Source organism: Salmo salar, chromosome ssa01 (assembly GCF_905237065.1).
Source record: "Salmo salar chromosome ssa01, Ssal_v3.1, whole genome shotgun sequence".
In the NCBI taxonomy this organism is placed as follows: domain Eukaryota; kingdom Metazoa; phylum Chordata; class Actinopteri; order Salmoniformes; family Salmonidae; genus Salmo; species Salmo salar.
In genome coordinates this window covers 159,714,223-159,735,409 of record NC_059442.1, presented here as the reverse complement: position 1 = coordinate 159,735,409, position 21,187 = coordinate 159,714,223, and the positions used below count along the sequence as shown (strand labels likewise).

General features: G+C 43.3%; 2 protein-coding genes and 4 non-coding genes across 9 annotated transcripts; 5 read left to right on the top strand and 1 right to left on the bottom strand.

The window, feature by feature from the left end:
• Positions 1-100: 100 nt before the first annotated feature.
• On the bottom strand, positions 101-17,355 carry lrsam1 (leucine rich repeat and sterile alpha motif containing 1). 2 transcript variants are annotated; one of them, XM_014142470.2, is made up of 24 exons: positions 17,125-17,355; positions 15,067-15,301; positions 14,273-14,329; positions 13,923-13,967; positions 13,653-13,730; positions 13,046-13,114; positions 12,485-12,569; positions 12,179-12,300; positions 11,982-12,072; positions 11,570-11,679; positions 11,296-11,325; positions 11,005-11,127; positions 7,812-7,951; positions 7,239-7,283; positions 6,886-6,956; positions 6,685-6,784; positions 6,219-6,306; positions 5,713-5,787; positions 5,105-5,185; positions 3,994-4,188; positions 3,562-3,693; positions 2,835-2,910; positions 2,538-2,713; positions 101-2,456 (listed from the first exon to the last, which is right to left on the bottom strand). In XM_014142470.2, exons 2-24 carry the CDS (start codon positions 15,136-15,138, stop codon positions 2,334-2,336), a joined length of 2,184 nt encoding a protein of 727 aa, XP_013997945.1. In that variant the 5' UTR covers positions 15,139-15,301; positions 17,125-17,355; the 3' UTR covers positions 101-2,333. The 2 variants fall into 2 exon arrangements, with proteins under 2 accessions (XP_013997945.1, XP_013997936.1); XM_014142461.2 differs by lacking the exon at positions 17,125-17,355 and adding an exon at positions 15,734-16,860.
• A 178-nt stretch (positions 17,356-17,533) lies between these two features.
• On the top strand, positions 17,534-20,355 carry rpl12 (ribosomal protein L12). 3 transcript variants are annotated; one of them, XM_014142349.2, is made up of 6 exons: positions 17,534-17,814; positions 18,929-19,002; positions 19,284-19,382; positions 19,466-19,547; positions 19,871-19,957; positions 20,197-20,355. In XM_014142349.2, the coding sequence occupies exons 2-6, from the start codon at positions 18,934-18,936 to the stop codon at positions 20,313-20,315; spliced, it is 456 nt and encodes a 151-aa protein (XP_013997824.1). In that variant the 5' UTR covers positions 17,534-17,814; positions 18,929-18,933; the 3' UTR covers positions 20,316-20,355.
• LOC123726823 (small nucleolar RNA SNORA65) lies at positions 18,676-18,801 on the top strand. The gene has a single exon (XR_006758976.1). It is a non-coding gene; the product is annotated as a small nucleolar RNA SNORA65 (small nucleolar RNA).
• Positions 19,074-19,196, top strand: LOC123726822 (small nucleolar RNA SNORA65). The gene has a single exon (XR_006758975.1). It is a non-coding gene; the product is annotated as a small nucleolar RNA SNORA65 (small nucleolar RNA).
• Positions 19,637-19,762, top strand: LOC123726820 (small nucleolar RNA SNORA65). Its single transcript, XR_006758973.1, has one exon. It is a non-coding gene; the product is annotated as a small nucleolar RNA SNORA65 (small nucleolar RNA).
• Positions 20,010-20,131, top strand: LOC123726824 (small nucleolar RNA SNORA65). Its single transcript, XR_006758977.1, has one exon. It is a non-coding gene; the product is annotated as a small nucleolar RNA SNORA65 (small nucleolar RNA).
• Positions 20,356-21,187: the final 832 nt, after the last annotated feature.

Below are 21,187 nucleotides of genomic sequence, written 5' to 3'. Positions count from 1 at the left end.
TGTGACCAGAGTACTATCAAAATGCAGTTTACATTTTATTCAATAAATGTCAGTGCATTAAATGACTAAAATAATGCACTGTCAAATCACAAACCAAGAAAAGGGTAGAGCAGATTTTATTTGCATAGGCTTTTTCCATCAAACTACTAATGTATTAGTGAAGAGAAGTGACTGTAACCGTTACTCCACGTATCCTGCAATAACGTTGTCATAACCTTATCACAAAAGTGACAACATGCATGGCATGAAATAATTCAATATAAGCAAGGCTACATGAACATGCCTTCTTTTAATGCATAAATTCCTATGGTCGTATTATAGCAGGATACGGAGTGTTACCTAAGTGATGACAACCCATACTTACCAACACTGGAATGAAAGAAGTATACATGAAATAGACACGTGGTTTAACATCTAGAACGTTCAGCATAGAAGACTGAGCGCGATGCAGGCATAAATCTTGAGACTGGAGGCCTGACCATATGATACTCTTAAATTAGCGATATGGTTTCCATCGAGTCTTGGCTATGCCCACTGCATCAAATGACACACACACACATATGGTATTTTATCTGCCCATTTCGTTTGATATAACTGTATTTTAAGGAAATACACTATTGTTCAATCTATGCAATAAGTAAAATATTAAACAGGTGTGTGTGTGTGTGTGTGTAACATGCTATTGTATGCAGTGTAACTATTATATTTGACACTACCATATACAAAGCTGTTGGCATACAAATGAAAGGATATTCTATACATTTTTCTGTATATATTTACATTCTAGAGCAGCTTTAAGTGATCATGTACCTGACACTGATAGTCTTCTCACACAATTTTGCCAACCCTAACCAGAGATATTCTTTTGACATGGTGGACGCCTAACCAGACCAGGCCCCGGGTTTTCCCGATAGCGATGCAGTTTAGGCTTACGAATGTTAACGATGGATCGTTCCTATATATAACGACGAAAAAGTGCGTCGTTGGAGCATTTTTTGATACTGGTGGTGTCGAAACAAAGGCAGTGTTGCCCTTGGATCAGCATTCTCCATTCAAATTGTTCCACAATACGACGACGGATCAGCTCCGAGATATCACCATATGGCTGCAAGTATTGAGACGGCTTATTCCAATGCTGAGGCTACCCTATAATAATGCACAGTCATAGCTTTGGAACATCAGTGCGCACGTTACACATTAAATAGAGGCAAATTAGACGGCCTAAAATGAGCAAAATATAACTCAATGGAATTAACATGAAATTGATTTATATATTGGCCTATGTTGCCAACACATCTAGGTTTTCATTTGAAGGATATTTGTATCATTCGCTTCTATGTAACAATTGCAAATACATTGGAAACTTTGTAGTCAACTTCGTTCTGAAGTTATCGGCGGTCACAGATAAACATCCGGAGATCTTGTGTATAAACTGTAACGACGCACTTGGCTGTTCTACACGTGGTCTGAGGCAGCCGTTAAATAACATGCGTTAAATGCATCTTCAGTAACGATGGTTTTGGGAAACAACGCTCCTACGAAGGTTCTTACGATTAACTTAGCCACAAAATGCTTTTGGGAAACCGGGCCCAGCACAGTTCAGCTCGGCTCAGTGCGTGAAAAGCCATTGACAGTACATATAGGTGATCTACTGTGGCAAATGCTAGGAGAGAGTATGATAGCGTCTATTGAACCAACCAAGAGAACACATTCAGAAGCTGAATACACACAAGTTGAAAGTGATCACATAACCAGCTAAGGAACATAACACATCACCACATTACAATTGAATATCATTAAATGTCTTCATATTCAGCATATTTTTAACACTCAGATTGTTTGATGGTATCATTCTGTACAATATAAGTTTCCTATAACCTGTTGCATGCTATGTTTACAAACGACTATAAGAGCACTTAAATGGAGAAAGAGAGAGATCAGAAAAGTATCATTGGTTACCATTGGATGGATGCACATAGATATGCATGATGATGCGTTTTAAAGGGTGGCCAACCACTATTTAAACTATGAAGAGAGGAGTGAGCAAAGGTAGACAGTTATTTCACTAAGGCAAGACATCTCTCCCTCACCACACCTAACAGTCATTGACCTTGTCCCTTTTGGGTCACAAAATGTGATTTAAAAAAGTGACTTGGTTGACAGAGTTAAAGATGAGAAAACAGGCTAGTTCCTAGACTTGTATGATAAGAGATGCAGATATTGCCAGGCATAAGATGAAGTGAGTGCTGGGCTGGAACAAAAGCCTGCAGGTAGAGTGCTAGTGGCTCTCCCAGACCACATTGAGGCCTCAGAGGGTTGGAAAGAAGGTCCCTTTAGCCGTGGTAGATGCGTAGGTGCTGGGCGATGTTGCTGCGACACAAGGGGCAGGTCTGGAGGGCATCGCTGCACATCTGGCAACAGCACACGTGGCCACAGGGCAGGAAGATTACCTGAGACTGAGAGAGACACAATGAGAAGGAGACAGAATAAAATTGGAGTGTCTGAATGGAGTGGAGTGTCAATGTCTGCCTGCTTACCTCGGTCTCCATGCACACCACACACTCTGAGCTACCCGGGCCGTCTATGAGGCTGGGGGCTGAGGGGTTGACGGGGGTCAGTGGAGGGGTGGAGGTGGGTGTCTCGCCGGGGGCGCTGGGCAGAGAAGATGGTGACGGGACAGCTTCCTCTTCCTGTGGATCGGCCTTGCAGGCCCCTGGGGGAAGAGAGAGACAGAATTGGGTGACACAGTAATGCATAAAAAAAATGCATTTGTCGCACATTCTATCACCCCATAGTGCAGTAGATGACTTGTTTTAAGCAGAGTGTGTGCGTACCTTCAGAAGGCGCGGTGGGCTGCTCCCTGGCCCAGTTGAGAAGAGCCTTCTGAATACCCATCTCATTGATTCCCAGCTGGAAAAAAAGCATGCACATTATTTAAAAAAATTCTCCAGAAATGTTTTAAAAATTCTACACTTCACTCAACTTTAGTTTGTGAGAAAACAAGCACTGAAGTGTACGATCTAAATCGCCGTGAAACATTTTCAATAACAAAACATATATTTTTTTACTGTTGTTTGAAGCTGGTGAACCAAAACCAAAAGTTGCTTTCAGTTTTAGTCCACCAGCTTCTAACAGCTGTAAAAACACATTTTTTGTTATTGAAAATATGTTTCACAGCGATTTAGATGGTACAATGATTCCCTACACTATTCAGTGATCGTTTTCTCACAAACTGAAATTGAATGAACAGTGTAGAATTTTAGCAACCAGGAAATTACCGATTTCCACTAGATAACACAGCCTCAAAGTCAGAACATTTTTCCCAGTTTGACAACAGATGCCGCTCCAGCAGGAGAAATCAATAGGTGAATATCACAGCCAATCACAACACTGGCAGGTAAGTAATACTGTGAAACACTATCATTCCACTATAACTACAGATTATGGACATTTTCTGAAATTACAATGTAAAAATATCCTATGTGTAGCACCTTTAAAACATGTTATGGAATTGCCATGTCTGTGTTGATTCCATGACACAAACTTAATTTTTACACACACCTTGCGGAGGTCTTTGGTGGTCATGTGGCGCAGGGCCTCGGAAGTGACTCTGTGGTGGGCCATGATGGGGAGATAGTGCTGGGCTGACAGCTTACATAGCAAACTGACAAGGTCACTCTCCACACCAACCTCCTGACACAGAGAGAGAAGAGTTTAGGTCAATTCAATATCTTTGGGGAGGGGGGACACAATTCAAAAAATAATCAAGGGACATTATCCTTCATTAAAGAACTCTTAATGCTTTGGAATTTATTCTGTGTATAATTTTTGGTAATATAAAAATAACATACGCCATTTAGCAGATGCTAATCGACTTTATTGAATGGGCTGCCCCAGCGGGAATCGAACCCACAATCCTGGTGCTGCAAGTGCCATGCTCTACCAACAGCCACACAGGTGGTGTATTATGGTGGTATAAGGTAGTGTAGCTACCTGCATGCGTAGCAACAGAGGCTTGGCGTCCAGCAGCCTCTGGTACTGGATCAGCCAGTAGTTCTGCTGGTTGGAGTCACTCTTCAGCTCCATCTCCTGGAGGACCTGTCTCAGCTCCACCTCTCTCTGGTCCTTCTCCTTCAGCAGCTGCTGCAGCAGGTCACTGAGAGCCGATCGCTGCTCCCACAGCACCTCCTGCAGGCACGCACGCACACACACGTCAGAGGAGAGCACTGGCAGTTCCTCATGCCAAAAAGAGTTCACCAGAGAAACTAAGAGAATATTTGGATAATAATCTATACGAATAATTAGTCACATACCGTCATGCATAATGCTGTGTAATGTCTTATCCATGCTCAACGCCCACACCCTGTCCTCTTCAAATAAGAGGCATGAAATGTACTCATGGCAGAATGACATGGAGGGGCTAAACCAAGGTAGAATATTCAAGGATAGAAGCCGGTGTAAGGACAGGATAGAAGCCGGTGTAAGGACAGGATAGAAGCCGGGGTTGGGACAGGATAGAAGCCGGTGTAGGTACAGGATAGAAGCCGGTGTAGGTACAGGATAGAAGCCGGTGTAGGTACAGGATAGAAGCCGGTGTAGGGACAGGATAGAAGCCGGTGTAGGGACAGGATAGAAGCCGGGGTAGGGACAGGATGGAAGCCGGGGTAGGGACAGGATGAAAGCCGGTGTAGGGACAGGATAGAAGCCGGTGTAAGGACAGGATAGAAGCCGGGTTAAGGACAGGATAGAAGCCGGGTTAAGGACAGGATAGAAGCCGGGTTAAGGACAGGATAGAAGCCGGGTTAAGGACAGGATAGAAGCCGGGTTAAGGACAGGATAGAAGCCGGGTTAAGGACAGGATAGAAGCGAGGGGGATCTAGTTTTGTAGTGTACGTAAAATAGTCATGACATATTCTCGTCATTTAGCAGACACTCTTTATCTAGAGCGACTTACAGATGCAATTTCGGTTAAGTGCTTTGCTTAAGGGCATAGACAGATTTTCACGTAGTCGGCTCAGGGATTCGAACCAGCAACCACTAACGCTCTTAACCGCTAGGCTACATGTCAGTGATGTCAAACTATTTGCTAATATCTATGACGTACCTGCAGGTTCTCAGCGTCCAGATTGTGTCTCTTAACCTCCAGTTTAGTCAGCTGCATTAACTCTCCTTCTATTAGCCTGATCTAGAAACATATGAACATAACAGGGAGGTGAGCTGGAGGCTCCGGCAGCAAACTCGGTAGGGGGATGATGGCATGTAATGCAAAAAGCACTGGGATTAATGGAAACCGCATGATTCTACCTTCAGACAAGCGGTCTTCCCCAAACATAAAAACAACAGAAAAGGCTGTGTGGGATCAGCTGTTAGTGATGGGCTGGAACAAAAGCCTACACTCCCAGTTGGTTTCCACAGCCCAAAGTTTGTCTAAACCTTGATATTCAACGTGTGTGATTGAATGATACAGACGTCATAGTGGAGATGTTCAAAAATGATTACAAATAAATAATGTCGTCCAGGGTCTATAGATCTAACACAGGACTAATACACCTGCGTATTGCCAGAGTTGTTGAATAGTGTGTAGTATTCCTGATAATGATATAAACATTGAATGTGTGTAATATTGAAAGACACTGAATTCATACTGAATGTTATATAAAATGACACTGAATTCATACTGAATGCATGTTGACGGTGTGTTACCACAGGTACCTGTTGTTGGATGTAGCCGTGCACACTGTCCTTCTGCAGCTGCAGTGCCTGGAAGGCTGCCTTCTGCATCTCCTCCTGTAGAGGGCCACAGAGAGTAACTAATGGCAGCTCATTCAACTGGGCTGGGTTTCCCTGTTTACCACGATTTACAATGGAGTTGAGCGGCGACTTGTGTGGGCAAACTAGAGATCTAACATCACATAGAACGATGTTGTTTCATCAAAAACTTTCAGCACCCAAAGAATAGCCTGCATTTACACAGGACAATGTCCAGTCTGACCACCACCAGTCACTGCTCAACTCCACTGTAAATCGTGGAGTTGAGTTTAGTCGGCTACCTGTTTCTATACTCTTTCCAACGTATGATCCAACCTTACCAAAGTGCAATGTCAGTACCAAGTGTTTCATGTAACACTAGACATTCTCACTAGCTTGTGAAAATATTGTAAATCTTTGTTTACTATCTATCTGTTTGTGACGGACATAGCAGTAAATATATATTTTACCTCCTGTAGGATACAAGCGATGGCTTTGGATTTGTCTAGCTGCTGGAGCGAAAGCACCTGATCGAACTTCCTGTCCTGACTCTCCAGACTACAACGAGAGGAGAGAGGAAGCAAGGTGGACATGCGTTTCTAAACAGGAACCTCCCACAAAAATAAAGTGCTCACAGAGAACTAGACCAAACAATATCTCATTGATAAAGTGTGTGTGTGCGTGCTTTGATTTTACTATCCTTATGGGGACCAGAAGTCCTCAAGGACAGTAAAACAAGAAAAATTCTGCCAAGAATTTCGCTAGTCCCCACAAGGAAAAAAAGCTATTTTAGACTGGGGTTATGTTTAGGGTTAGGATTAGAATTAAGAGTTGGGGTTAAAATTAGGGTTAGGAAAATAGATTTTTGAAAAGGGAATCAATTGTTTGGTCCCCACAAGGATAGTAAAACAAACGTGTGTGTCTGTGTGTACTGACCTCCTGCAGGCCTCAGTGACCAGACTCTGTCTGCGTGAGTCACTGGCTTCCTGCATCAGACGCATAGAGCAGCTCTCAGACAACATCTTCTGCATGGCCACTGGAGAGAGAAAGAGAGAGAGGAGACAAGGAAAAACAAAGATAAGACTTTGAGAGACCCCATTCCTTATGCTAATTGAAGTCTACATTTCCCATGCTCACCTGCTACCTCTCTCTTCCTGAGTGAGTTGGTCTCTTCTTGTGTGATGGCCGTCAGATGCTCCATCCGTATCCTGCACAGAATAAGGGAAAGAAAGACATCTCACACTGCAACAATTCTTTTTCAGCAGTATTCCGTTTTAATATTTTTTTTATTTTAATACATATTCTAGAAGGAAATTCTGCACTGCAGCTTCCATTTGGCACTGTTCGTAAATAGTCTGTCTATTTGGAATATGAGTCAGATCGTTGAGTACCTCAGTCAGTGTAAGAGCTGTAATCTTTTTAGCTTCTAGGATCATAGATGGATTGCTCCAGTAAGGGTGGATCGATAAGAAAGGCTCTCTCCCACTTACCGGTCCTGCTCCAACTGTTGGAGAAACTCTGCACTTTTTCTTTGTCTGAAAAGACACACACAACCACACAGTCAATCAGAGATGGAGTTAAGTCCAGAGCGCTTGAGACCCACGCCCAGCCTCTCAAGACCCATGTTGCAGTCCAAATTGCACCCTATATAGTGCACTTCTCTTGGTCAAAAGTAGTACACTACATAGGGAATAGGGTGCCATTTGGATGCAGAGCCAAGTGCCCAGCTGCCACATTAGTGAACCAAGGTACCCTGGCAATTGTGTGCTATGTCACCCCTATTTAGCCACAGAAAACTGACAAAAATATGTATTGGGTAAAGTTTAGTACCAACAACATGGTCTTGTTTGAGACCTTTAGCTGAGACGGAGACCCAGACTGCATTTATGTGGTCTCAAGACCAAGACATCAAGATCAATGATACATTTCAACAAATGTCATCAACCATTATTTTTAGAATCTTGAACACATCTCCTTTTTCCTGCATCTCATTGCCAGGTTTACTCATAATAAAAGTGGACAAACGTGCGCACCCCCCTCCTCGCTCTCGCTCTAGTCCTCACCGTTTGTTGTCCAGTAGCAGGTTGCTGATGCGGTTAGCGATGCCCGTCTCGGCCTGGCGGACCTTACCCAGAATCCTCTGCCTCTCAACCTCCTGGAACCTCTGCTGCACTGACACGCCTAGCTCCAGACGCTCCTGCTCCTGGAGAGGGGAAGAAGACATTACTACCTACCGCCGTTGTGCCCTTGAGCAAGGCACTTTACCCCGAAGTGCTCCAGAGGCGCTGCTGTGTACTGTGACAGCAAAAATAAATAATATCTGTGCAAATGCACCAATAAAGCAATTATTGTATGTCAACTTTTAATAGGACAATGAAAGTCTGCTTTGAAAATAAATATTTCATTATTAAACCCAACACGTTTCAGCAAATGCCTTCATCAATGTATGACCTGTAGAGGGGAAGAGAAGTGCTGAGGCAGGGAGTAAAGGATTGGCCAGCTCAACTCTACATTCTCTGACATATAGTAATAGGGCAGTGGTATTGAAACTTTTTCAGCCGAGAACCAATTTCTTCCGCTAGAGTTCTGGGGACCCCATTATTTCCCCAAAAAAATTCTCACGACTTCACCCCAAATCTAATGACACAATCTTGAAAATCGGTACATTCAGATTTTACATCAACAAATAACATCTCTTATCAAAATGTAAAGAAACCAATAAATACATTTACTCAATAAACAGTGCCTTCGGAAAGTATTCAGACCCCTTAACTTTTTCCACATTGTCGGGTTACAGCCTTATTATAAAATGTATTAAAGTTTTTTCCCCCCTCATCAATCTACACACAATACCCTATAATGACAAAGCAAAAACTGGTTTATAGGCATTTTTGCTAATTTATTAAAAATAAACTGAAATATCAAACTTACTTAAGTATTCAGACACTTAGTACTTTGTTGAAGCACCTTTGGCAGCGATTACAGCCTTGAGTCTTCTTGGGTATGACGCTACAAGCTTGGCACACCTGTATTTGGGGAGTTTCTCCCATTATTCTCTGCAGCTCCTTTCGAGCTCTGTTAGGTTGGATGGGGAGCGTTGCTGCACAGCTATTTTCAGTCTCTCCAGAGATGTTTGATTGTGTTCAAGTCCGGGCTCTGGCTGATCCACTCAAGGACATTCAGAGTCTTGTCCCGAAGTCACTCCTGCGTGGTCTTGGCTGTGTGCTTAAGGTCATTGTTTTGTTGGAAGCTGAACCTTTGCCCCAGTCCGAGGTCCTGAGTGCTCTGGAGCAGGTTTTCATCAAGGATCTCCCTGTAATTTTCTCCGTTCATCTTTGCCTCGATCCTGACTAGTCTCCAGTCCTTGCCGCTGAAAAACATCCCCACAACATGATGCTGCCACCACCACCATGCTTCACCGTAGGGATGGTGCCAGGTTTCCTCCAGACATGACGCTTGGCATTCAGGCCAAAGAGTTCATTCTTGGCTTCATCAGACCAAAGAATCTTGTTTCTCATGGTCTGAGAGTCTTTAGGTTCCTTTTGGGAAACTCCAAGTGGGCTGTCATGTGCCTTTGACTGAGGAGTGGCTTCTGTCTGGCCACTCTACCAGAAAGGCCTGATTGGTGGAGTGCTGCAGAGATGGGTGTCCTTCTGGAGGGTTCTCCCATCTCCACATATGAGCTCTGTCAGAGTGACCATCGGGTTCTTGGTCACCTCCCTGACCGGGTGGCCAGCTCTAGGAAGAGTCTTGGTGGTTCCAAACATGTTCCATTTAAGAATGATGGAGGCCACTGTGCTCTTGGGGACCTTCAATGCTGCAGATTTTTTTTTGCTACCCTTCCCCAGATCTGTGCCTGAACACAATCCTGTCTCAGAGCTCTACGGACAATTCCTTTGACCTCATGGCTTGGTTTTTGCTCTGACATGCACTGTCAACTGTGGGACCTTATATAGACAGGTATGTGCCTTTCCAAATCATGTCCAATTAATTGAATTTACCACAGGTGGACTCCAATCAAGTCGTAGAAACATCTCAAAGATGATCAATGGCAACAGGATGCACCTGAGCTCAATTTTGTGGGTGGGGTTATATCCTGCCTGTTTGGCCCTGTCCGGGGGTATCATCGGATGGGGCCACAGTGTCTTCTGATCCCTCCTGTCTCAGCCTCCAGTATTTATGCTGCAGTAGTTTATGTGTCGGGGGGCTAGGGTCAGTCTGTTACATCTGGAGTATTTCTCTTGTCTTATCCGGTGTCCTGTGTGTATTTAAATATGCTCTCTCTAATTCTCTCTTTCTGTCTTTCTCTCGGAGGACCTGAGCCCTAGGACCATGCCTCAGGACTACCTGGTATGATGACTCCTTGCTGTCCCCAGTCCACCTGGCCGTGCTGCTGCTCCAGTTTCAACTGTTCTGCCTGCGGCTATGGAACCCTGACCTGTTCACCGGACGTGCTTATTGCACCCTCGACAACTACTATGATTATTATTATTTGACCATGCTGGTCATTTATGAACATTTTAACAATTTAACATCTTGACTATGTTCTGTTATAATATCCACCCTGCACAGCCAGAAGAGGACTGGCCACCCCTCATAGCCTGGTTCCTCTCTAGGTTTCTTCCTAGGTTTTTGGCCTTTCTAGGGAGTTTTTCCTAGGGAGTTTTTCCTAGCCACCGTGCTTCTTTCACATGCTTTGCTTGCTGTTTGGGGTTTTAGGCTGGGTTTCTGTACAGCACTTTGAGAATATCAGCTCATGTACGAACGGCTATATAAAAATACATTTGATTTGATTTGAATTTTGAGTATCATAGCAAAGGGTCTGAATACTTATTAAAAATAAAAAACAGATACCTTATTTACATAAATTTGCAAACCTTTTTAAAAACCTTTTTCGCTTTGTCTTTATGGGGTGTTGTGTGTAGATTGATGAGGAAATTGTTTTATTTAATCCATTTTAGAATAAGGTTATAACGTAACAAAATGTGAAAAAAGTCAAGAGGTCTGAATTATTTCCGAAGGCACTGTATATCTATATATTTTTGTGCGACACCATTAGGGGTCAAGACCCCGACTCTGAATACCACTGTAGTAAGGCATATGTAGTCTTATACTAAATTAAGTTCTAATGAAGGCTGCCACTGAACGCTAAAGACTATTATGGGCTTTCCAAGGGTCTTTACAATGACTGTGATGGTTGCTATATTAGAGATGTTGTGTCTGTGTGGTGTGTGTGTGTGTGAGCCCAGCAGTCACCTGTCTGACAGACAGCAGGATGTTCTCCTTGTGGGAGTTGTTCATGAGGAGGAGCTGGTGGTGCTCCTTCTGCTTCTCTTCCAGCTGACGCTCAAATGCCAGTTTCTCCTGGTGCTTCTGCTCCTGTGTGTGTGTGTGTGTGTGTGTGTGTGTGTGTGTGTGTGTGTGTGTGTGTGTGTGTGTGTGTGTGTGTGTGGAGACAAAGAAAGAAAGTGATAGAGACTGTCATTAACTCTGAGTCATCAACCATTGAGTGACAATAAAAAGTGATTAAAAAGTCTCCTACAGTACCTTTCTCTTCTCAAAGTCATTGAACTTACTCTGCAAATGGAGAGACAGGGAAACAAGCGGTGTAATCAGTCAGACAGTTATGACAATAAATCATTACCAATGAGATTGTCATGGTGTGTGTGTCCGTCTCATGGTGTGTGTCCGTAAAAGAATGAGAGAGAGAGAGCTCCTTCATGGCTCTGTGAAAGGTTGGTGTATGTTCCTCTCTAAAATGGTCCTTGCTACTCCACAGAACTAAGATGGCTGCAAGGTGACAGCCCAGGCCAGCACTCACCTGCCAGGCCACCTCCAGGCTGTCCACATTGTCCGGGCTCTGCTTCCCTGAGTCACTCTCCAGCACGGGCAGCAGGAACTGAGACGAGGGGCAGTACTCCTCCCCCAGCTCTGTCAAAACACACACAAACACACAGAGACAGATGAGACAAAGTGTGTAAATGAGTGGGTAGAAGTGAGTACTGACTGAATTTCCTCTGGCTTGACTAGGGACTTCCTTATACTTATCATGTCATGTTCTGATGCCATTTTCTTGTAAACTGAGCAAGTTTGTTTGGGGTGTCTGAATCAGTTGTCCTGAAGTTATGGAATAACTGCACTGTTTTATAGTACAGTAGGGACCACATGTCTACATTGCAATTCCACCAAAATTGTCTGACTAAAACTATACTAATAGTACTTTTCTAACTCACCAGTGCAGAGGAACCGTTGGATGTCCTCAGTCCCCATGGTGCACACCGAGGCAGGGGGGTAGGACATCAGAGCAGCGTCCAGGGTCAGGCTCTGGTGTGACAACACACAGACCGGTTGTTAACAGCATACAGAATGTAAATGAGTGTTATTACAATAAAGCAACATTCCTTCTGGCAATGTACGAGTACACACACACCTCTAGAGTGCGTGCCAGAGCCAGGTCCCGGGGTAACTCCCTCACACTGTTCTCACTCAGGTCAAGTGTGCGCAGGCTGCTCATACGGCCCACAGAGGTAGGCAGCTGACTTAGACAATTACCTATGGCGGAAGATAAAGTACTTTACAAACACACACAATGCCATACAGACAGACACATACACCAACAAATCCATATCCTATTCAAACAATGTCAAAATCCATGCATCCTTTTCCTGAATAAAATATACTTCCTAAGTTGGCTTCCCCTGGAAGGCTACCCCATTCAGACCAAAGGTAAACAAACCTTTCACATTGAGGGTCTGCAGAAGTCTGAGATCCCCAATGGAGTCCGGCAGGGCCTTGATCTGGTTATTTTCTATATTCAGCACCTAAGCGGAGGATTCAAAATGGCAGCGGGTGAGCATCCATTTAGGTACAGTATGTTTCCATTGATATCCTTCTGATATTAATGCTAGAATCCTTATTTGCTACATCCATTTTTGGACTTAAATATTAATGATATATACTCATTGATTCTTAAAGAATAACTTCTAAATGCCTCAGTTTAGTTCAACTGTCGTACACCATCGGAACACAAAATATAAACTTGTTTAACTCCAATGTTTGTAAGTAACGTAAATGTAAACAAACACTGAATAGCCTCAGAATATGGTGAAAACTATACATTTGATATTCATGGATGGTCATTCCTTGCATCCATAGCTCTGTCTATGACTGTGAGAGTGGTTACATTTCTCCAGCACCATCACTCAGCTTTTTAGCGAAACGGGATGGGAGCACAATTTCTTAATATTTCATTTAAGGATTCTAGCTTGAAAGGCTATTATATGTATAATGATCTGACCTGCAGGGATGCCAGTTGCCCTATGTCGTCAGGGAGGGTGGTCAGCATGTTCTCGTGCAAATCCAACACCTATGAGAAATGGACAGGGAGAGCGGGAAGGGCAAGGATGTACCTCGTTGGAAGGAGTCATCTGATTGAATGTTTTCTGAATCATGCAGGTAGTTATGGGTAAGTCATTGACTAACTAACCCCTTATGCTTATTAGGTCAAACACAACTGATCAAATGTAAATCTAGTCAACAAAAAAATACTAGTGCCTTCAACTCGTAATATCACTACATTAACATAGTGATCAACTAATAACAGGTATTCATTTTGAAAAAGACAGTATACTGAATGGAATTTCTAATGTTAGTTTTTTTCCAACGTAATGACTGTATAGTGATGTGTTTGATTTGTCCTTTGTGCTCATCCAGTACATGTCTTGCCCTATCTAATACTACCAGTGTCTAATGTAATGCTCCCTTTGTCCATACCTCGCTTCTTTAGTCCTGTGATGTTTTAGTCCTGTGCAATGTGCAGTGTCCTATGCAATGCTTAGGCCTAATGTGTCCTATACAGGCTAGGTAATGCCTACTTTGTCCAATGCAATGTTTTGTCTTCAAACCTTTAGTGTGACCAGAAAGTTGATGCAACAGCCTTTGGGCACCATGGACTTCAGCTGGTTTCCATGGAGAATGAAGACCTTGGTAGAGCAAAGAGACACACAGATATGCATATTATTGGCTTACCAGTGTTCTAAAGAGCAACACTTCTGCACTTTGTAACCTATAAGCCTGAGATTAGGTCAATTCCATTCAGTAAATTCAGAAAGTGATATTAAATTCATCAAGTTCCTTTATCGACCCAGACTTCCACATATAATTGGTAGTCTTACCTTCTTCTGTAGCACCTTGCATATGGAGAAGGCACTGGTTGGAACCTGGGCAGAGGGGACACCAGACAGATGTTTTACTCTTCATGTCAACAAGACGATCCATGTTATCTAATAGTACATGATGCTGATAGTACTGCTGTCATTTCAGAGATTAGATTTTACTTTGAAGAACTTGGTATACTTCAAGGCACACATGGAACTTTTAGTGTTGACTAGACTACAAGATAGCCCACAAAAAGATTATTACATTCTCCTGTCCTCCATTTTCAACATGACTTGAACGTTAATGTATCATTAATACTTGCTATACTACACATCTATGCAAATGTGTAGGCCTACATCACACTTACCTCTGTGAGCTCACAAGCGGAGATGTCCAGAATGTCACCAGCCCCTACTTCTTTAGACTGCCAAAACAAAAAAGATGTCAATGCAAGATGTCAGTATGGATCAAGGAGGGTATTCTGATCTGGTGCATAGAAGAGGGCATGTCCACTCATTGTTTTGCTTTCCCAAAGGTGATTTGATTAATCAATTTTAAGGTTATAAAAGAAGAAAAAAAAAATTGACCCACATTGTCTTCGGCAGTTTGGACATTCCCTTTTTTGTATGCATTCCTTTTGTCCAGCTACTGTTATTATGTTTGATGTGCATTAAAAACCCTTTTTTTGTAATATTTGAATTTAGACCTCAAGGAATGCAGTACTGCTAGTTCTTTTCTCCCTCCAAGTTAATTATGTGTCTAGAGAGTCCACTTACCAGGGCCTATATTCACAATGTACTGACCTAGGATCAGTTTTATTTTATTTATTTGCACACAAGAGAAAACATAACAATATGATGAGCGTTTAAAAGGCAAATGAAAAGAGCATGTGCAGGAGAGGTAGAAAACCCAGAGGCTTGTAAGGCCCTTTCAAGTTATTATAAAACAACTTGAAACAGTTCAGCTTTTTAGATCATAATGAACAAGACATGGGGGACCTGATCATAGATCAGCACTCCTACTGTGAGACACATTGTAAATTCAGGCCCTGTTGTCCCAGGTCGGAATCAGTCCCTGTCAAGAGGGGGAGCATGAAAACCAAAAGTGCTGCTGACTTCAATGCCCGGATTACTCACATACTCAGAGAAATAAAGCTCCTACCAGGCACAGCTGATACTCCAGACGCTTCTTGGAGTCCTCACTGGGCTTCCTCTTTCTGAAGAACAGAGGCATCCTGATGCCTGTCTGTCCTTCTGCCAGTCTGTCTGTCTATATATCTGTCTTTCTGTCTGTATGAGGCTGAATTTGTGCCCCCTCCTCTCGGGTATTGAACTCCGAGCAGAGGGCAGATTGCTTGAGGTTTGAAATTACCAGTGTGGAGAAATCATTCTCAATACTGTAGAATAGAAAAATACATTGTTAAGGTTCACATAACCAGTTTTCAGCTTACTCTCGTTTAGGAGTCATTGTCAATACATAAGTTAGGCCTAAGAACAATATAAAGACACAGAAACACAAAAAACAACAAAATCACAACACGTGATGTTGCCAAAATACGCTACTGTATCAACAAAACATTACAGTTGTCGTATCTAAAGGTTAGAAGGACTTCTAGCTAGCTAGTTTAGCCAGCTGAATGCCTCTATATAGTACAGCTAGCTAATTTAGCTAGCAACAATCCTGTTGACAAAGCAAATTCTTCCAATGATGTATGCTAGCTACTTAAAGTAAGCTAACATTAGCTAGCTAACAAGTTACCACAGTTTTCTAATGTATGATTTAACTGGCTAACTAACGTTAGCTTTCGGTTTAGTCATTTTTGACAAACCTTTAACTAGAAACGACTAGTTTTGGGATAAATCCGAGTTGGAGTCTGAATATAACGTTGAGTACGCAGGTCGATGCTCCGATAGAGACATATAGTTTGCTGTTTTATTTGATGGTTCTTCTGTTTGTCTGTTTTTGTTTAGTGTTCCTGTTGTCAAATGAGTTCTGCCCAAAGGGCGGATTCGATTATGCTGAACCGCTGGGCACCGGGCATAAACTGGTCACGTTATCGGGCCAAAACGGGGAGAGAGGCGTGCCCTTATCAAATCGAACAGTAATCAGCATCGCTCCGTCATTTTGGCAACATGGTGCATCGTCCAGAAACATACAACATCTCTTTTACATTAAATACATGTTTGAATTGTCTATTTTTCCATTGCTAAAGCATATAAGCGTTTTGGGAAAACACAGAATCCTAGTAACTAAGTCACTTTGGTTTTGAGTAGATTTCGCAGTGACTTTGAACGGGGATTTAGAAACCCGGACGAGAGCCGCCCTATGAAACTCCCAATCACGGCCGGTTGTGATACAGACTGGATTCGAACCAGGGTGTCTGTAGTGACGCCTCTAGCACTGAGTCGCAGTGAAGAGCCCACACAGAAGCCAGACCAATGGATCATTGGTCCAGGGTCCGTGCTATCCGGAATCCTTCAGACGTCCCTATGCCATTGAAGTTGACATTTTAAATGGTAAGGGTAACACATCGGATTACGTTATGGTAAGGGCAAAGATTTGTATAACTAAAACAAGATAGACCACAGCCCGTCGTTTCAAATAGGAACAAATAGTGGGCAGAACAAGCAAGGTGGTGGGCAGAGCCAAGCGACATCCTATTGGCATGTTCTAGTACACGTCTGCATATGTCCGTTAGGGAACGCATACTCCGTGAAGTGCGCGTGTGCAAAATCATAATTCGCCAATTCACTCCTAAATAACGCCATTTTGTAAAACTTTGACAAAGGGTAAATTCTACAAAACATAGTCCACTCTGTGCATAACATATTTTAGTTTTGGGAACAGAAAATTGTATTGAGATCAAATGTTTCGTCGATGAGAAAATGTGCATAATGTCGTCCAAAATCCATCTCGTTCCATCTTCTCCCACTGCCGACCACTAGGCTTCCTTGGTAGTGAGTGGAAACAGTCTTCTTCTTCTTCTTCTTCTTCTTCTTCTTCTTCTTCTTCTACTATGAGGTTTAACGGCGGTTGGCACCAAATGTCTTGCCTTACCGCCACCTACTAGACTGGAGTACAACTCCCTTATACTTTGCTTGAATTTTTTTTATACTAAATAAATACCTTACCATCTAACACTACACTCACTAATTTCAAAATTATATAAAATACAATTAACACCACCCTACTCCATTAATTACATGTATTTATTCCTACCTCATGCCAATCCTGAAAGGATGGGACATCACCACTTAACACACCCCGTAACTCTTCTGACGTCAAGTCTCGCAAACCCAAATACCTCTGCAGCTGCCACCACAACCTCAATTTTCTACGACTTCTGTTCCATCCCTACGGTACAGTTGAGTGGAAACGCCAAGCGGATGCTTCAGATTTATACATCCGGTGAAATATCTGTCTCATCGTTCAGTCTGTGGTATGGGTAAGAGTAAACGCATGGTTTAGGGTAGGGACGTCCCAAGAATCCCAAATAGTACTGACCATTGGGTGATTGTTGTCTAAAAAGGTGCCTCAGCTCATCAACTGTGTGAATGACGTACAGACATGACAGAGCGTCATTTCGGCCAAATCTCGCGTTATTCTCTGTCTATAAAATGTCACGCACCCTACTCTCGTTCTTTCCTTTGTCACTTTAGCGGTGAAGGTGTAACAGTAATCGGTCGTCCCGAATCCGGGTTCATCCGACACCCTCACCAACTCAAGCTGAACTGAGCTCAACTTCTACTGCAGCATCATGCCTCCCAAATTCGACCCCAATGAGACTAAAGTTGGTATGTGTGGCATTACTGTAAAATGGTTTGTTTCAGATGAGATCCAAAATGGAGTCGACTTCTGTCTGGCGCGTCCATGCAGGGGCAGGCCTTTCAGCAATGAGCTGATGAAATGGTAACGTTAGTTAGGATGAACAACTAATATCTCTTGAATGTAATTGTAAATGCGAAATGACGTGTTCGTGATGCATTCTAACGAACATGGCATGATATGCTATTCTGTTGAAACTATTTTTCTATGTAACCAACGATAGCCCATTTCATTTCCATGATGCTGTTGGCCTAGCCAGGTAACTGCGGCTCAGCTGCCACCACGTGGTTGCAAGTAACCATTTTTTGCTCTGTTGGCACCACATGGTTGCAAGTAACAATCTTTCTGACGCGTCAATTGTAAAGTGAAGGCTATTGAAATTAAGTTATTTTAGTTTGACTACCAAAATCAACAAATTTCCATTAATTTGAAAGACGTGTGACATGGGCTGGATAGACTACAGGCTCGCATCTAACGTTATTTTAAAGCAACCAATCTTTTTTGCCACATTAAATTTGGCATGCAAATCAAATGTAGCAACCTAGCAGGTGATACATTTTGACTGGGTGATTTAAGGCAGGTCTTGAGTCTTGTGTAAATTTCAGCCTGGGTGGCCTAGTTATGTGAAAGTTTGCACGGACCTACAAAGCTACTTGCTGTTCATAGGCATTTGGCGTTGACAGCAGAATTTCAGTAGGTAACGTTTATTGTACTCCGATGCATTGACCTCGTTCTGATTGTGGTCCACAAATGTATATTGTCATATTTGCCGCTTACATAGTAATGCATTAGATGGTTGATATTTGTCACAGAAATCCAGTATTCACCCTAGTTGGAAACATGTGATGGGGTATTTTTGGTTCACTGGCACCCCAGAGGCAAATTCTATAATATACCTTAAGCATTGGGACAGTCAATGAATCGCCTGCTATTAGGATTCAGCCTCCCGCCACTTTGCCAGTCTGTCTGCGTGACTGAGTGTAGTCCAGTGGAGGCTAAGATGGACCCAGCTCTAGGAAACATGGCTGCCCAGGCGGTGGGCAACTTTGTGCCGAAAGGCCTGGAACAATTGTGCCCTCATACTAAAAGAAAAGGGTTCTCATTTGTGAATTCTATTGACTGGTGAACCACCAGGGGGTAACTCATAGCATAAGGATGTTTCTTCCCCCCCCCAAAATAACCGTTTTATCCCTTGCAGTGTACATGAGATGCACAGGAGGAGAAGTTGGCGCCACCTCAGCGCTGGCCCCAAAGATTGGACCCCTGGGTCTGGTAAGTGTTACATTCCTCCCAAATTAAAATGATTGGTGTGGTTTGATTACCCATTTTCTACAGATCAGCCTCCCGCCACTTTGCCAGTCTTGAGTGACTGAGTGTAGTCCAGTGGAGGCTAAGATGGACCCAGCTCTAGGAAACAGGGCTGCCCAGACAGTGGGCAACTCTGTGCCGAAAGGCCTGGAACAATTGCCAATATTGTTATTTGTCACTATTGAGCAGTTTGCCACTTGGTGCCTGTTCTGTTATTTTAAATCTGTACATGTTTTGGCTTTTAGTCTCCTAAGAAGGTTGGTGACGATATCGCCAAGGCCACCGGAGATTGGAAGGGCCTGAGGATAACTGTCAAGCTGACCATTGTGAACAGGCAGGCAGCGGTACGTAGTCCCTGAAAATGGATTGGCCATTGAATGTTTATCAATCATCTCTGTTATTAACATGCTTTTTCGCTCTATTGTAGATCGAGGTGGTGCCCTCTGCTTCAGCGTTGATCATCAAGGCCCTGAAGGAGCCCCCTCGTGACAGGAAGAAGGTGAAGAACAGTAAGTTGCCCTGCACTTTTTCCTGTGTCTAATGCCACTTAAAACATGTGGCTTTGAGTTAAACCTGTAGTGGGGGCACATTCCAGCCTCCCGCCACTTTGCCAGTCTTGTTGAGTGACTGAGTGTAGTCCAGTGGAGGCTAAGATGGACCCAGCTCTAGGAAACAGGACTGCCCAGACAGTGGGCAACTCTGTGCCGAAAGGCCTGGAACAACTGCCAAAAGGACCAGTCATCTAGTCACATAGCTGTCCCATCTGTTTTTACAACCAGCAATGATTCATAGATCCAGTGTACGCATCTAAGCCTTCCATCTTTGTTTCCAGTCAAGCACAGCGGCAGTGTGACCTTTGACGAGATTGTGACAGTCGCCCGCACGATGAGGCCCCGCTCCATTGCCAGGGAGCTTTCTGGTAAGAGCCCCTATCCCCCCTCAGCGTCACTGAATCACCTATGATTCCGCCTCCCGCCACTTTGCCTGTCTGTGTGACTGAGTGTAGTCCAGTGGAGGCGCAGATGGACCCAGCTCTAGGAAGCAGGACTGCCCAGACAGTGGGCAACTCTGTGCCGAAAGGCCTGGAACAAAATTGCCCCTTTCCCATACAATAGAAACTATTGTCCCCTGCTGGTCCTAATGCCTTTATTTTCTCAGGAACTATCAAGGAGATTCTGGGAACTGCCCAGTCTGTGGGTTGCACCATCGATGGCCGCCCTCCCCATGATGTCATTGACGACATCAACAGTGGCAAGGTGGAGTGCCCATCTGAGTAAAGCATCAAATGGAGAAATAAATAAACATGAATATTCATTTGGTCTTTGTAATTGCCAGTTATTTACCTTATCTGCCTACTATTTCCACACTGTTCTGTTAACTCCAGTTTTGGGCAGTGTTTGTATTTGCTGGTTAATGGCTGTTTGACCTTGAATTATACATAGGATAGTTCACCCAAATAACAAAAGGACAGATTGGTTTCTCCAAGGGCTCTGGTGCAAACGTGTTCCATGGTGGGTTGAGTGTCTAGGTTTTCACTTCTTCCCCTGTACTTGATGAGTTAAGTTAACTTATTAAGGAACTTTCCACCTGGTTGTCTATGGCTGTAATGGTAGGGTTAAAGAAATCGCCATTCAGGGATGCAAACGTGCCTTAGAGTGAAATTTGATCATTTGAATCTGAAATAAGTGACCTACATTATTCGTGTAGAGCCAGCGAAGTTTGGAAGGGTTACTCGGAAGATTTGCGTGGCAGTTTGACAGTTATTTTACAGCAGCGTGTCCCCTGAACAACAATGAAGAGGTAGGTGAGAGGTGACTTCACTGATCAAATTGACTTTGTTGGTGGCCACTGTAATGGATCAAATAGAGTTAAGGACCTCACCACCTGGTTGTCTAGGGCTGTAATGGTACGGTTAAAGAAATCGCCATATGAATGCTGTCATTGCCAACTGCAATACTGTTTCTCATTTGCAAAGTCTAGGCAAACATTGGATTGCTTTAAATTAAAAATTGTGTTAGGTTCACACAAACCACTAAGACTGATCATGTAGATGTTCTAAACCTGCATTTCCCCAAGCAGGCTTTTTTTTCTCTTCGTGTTTCAGTGCACATAGGTGGCACCTTTTGGGGCTTTCACCAATTTGCATCCA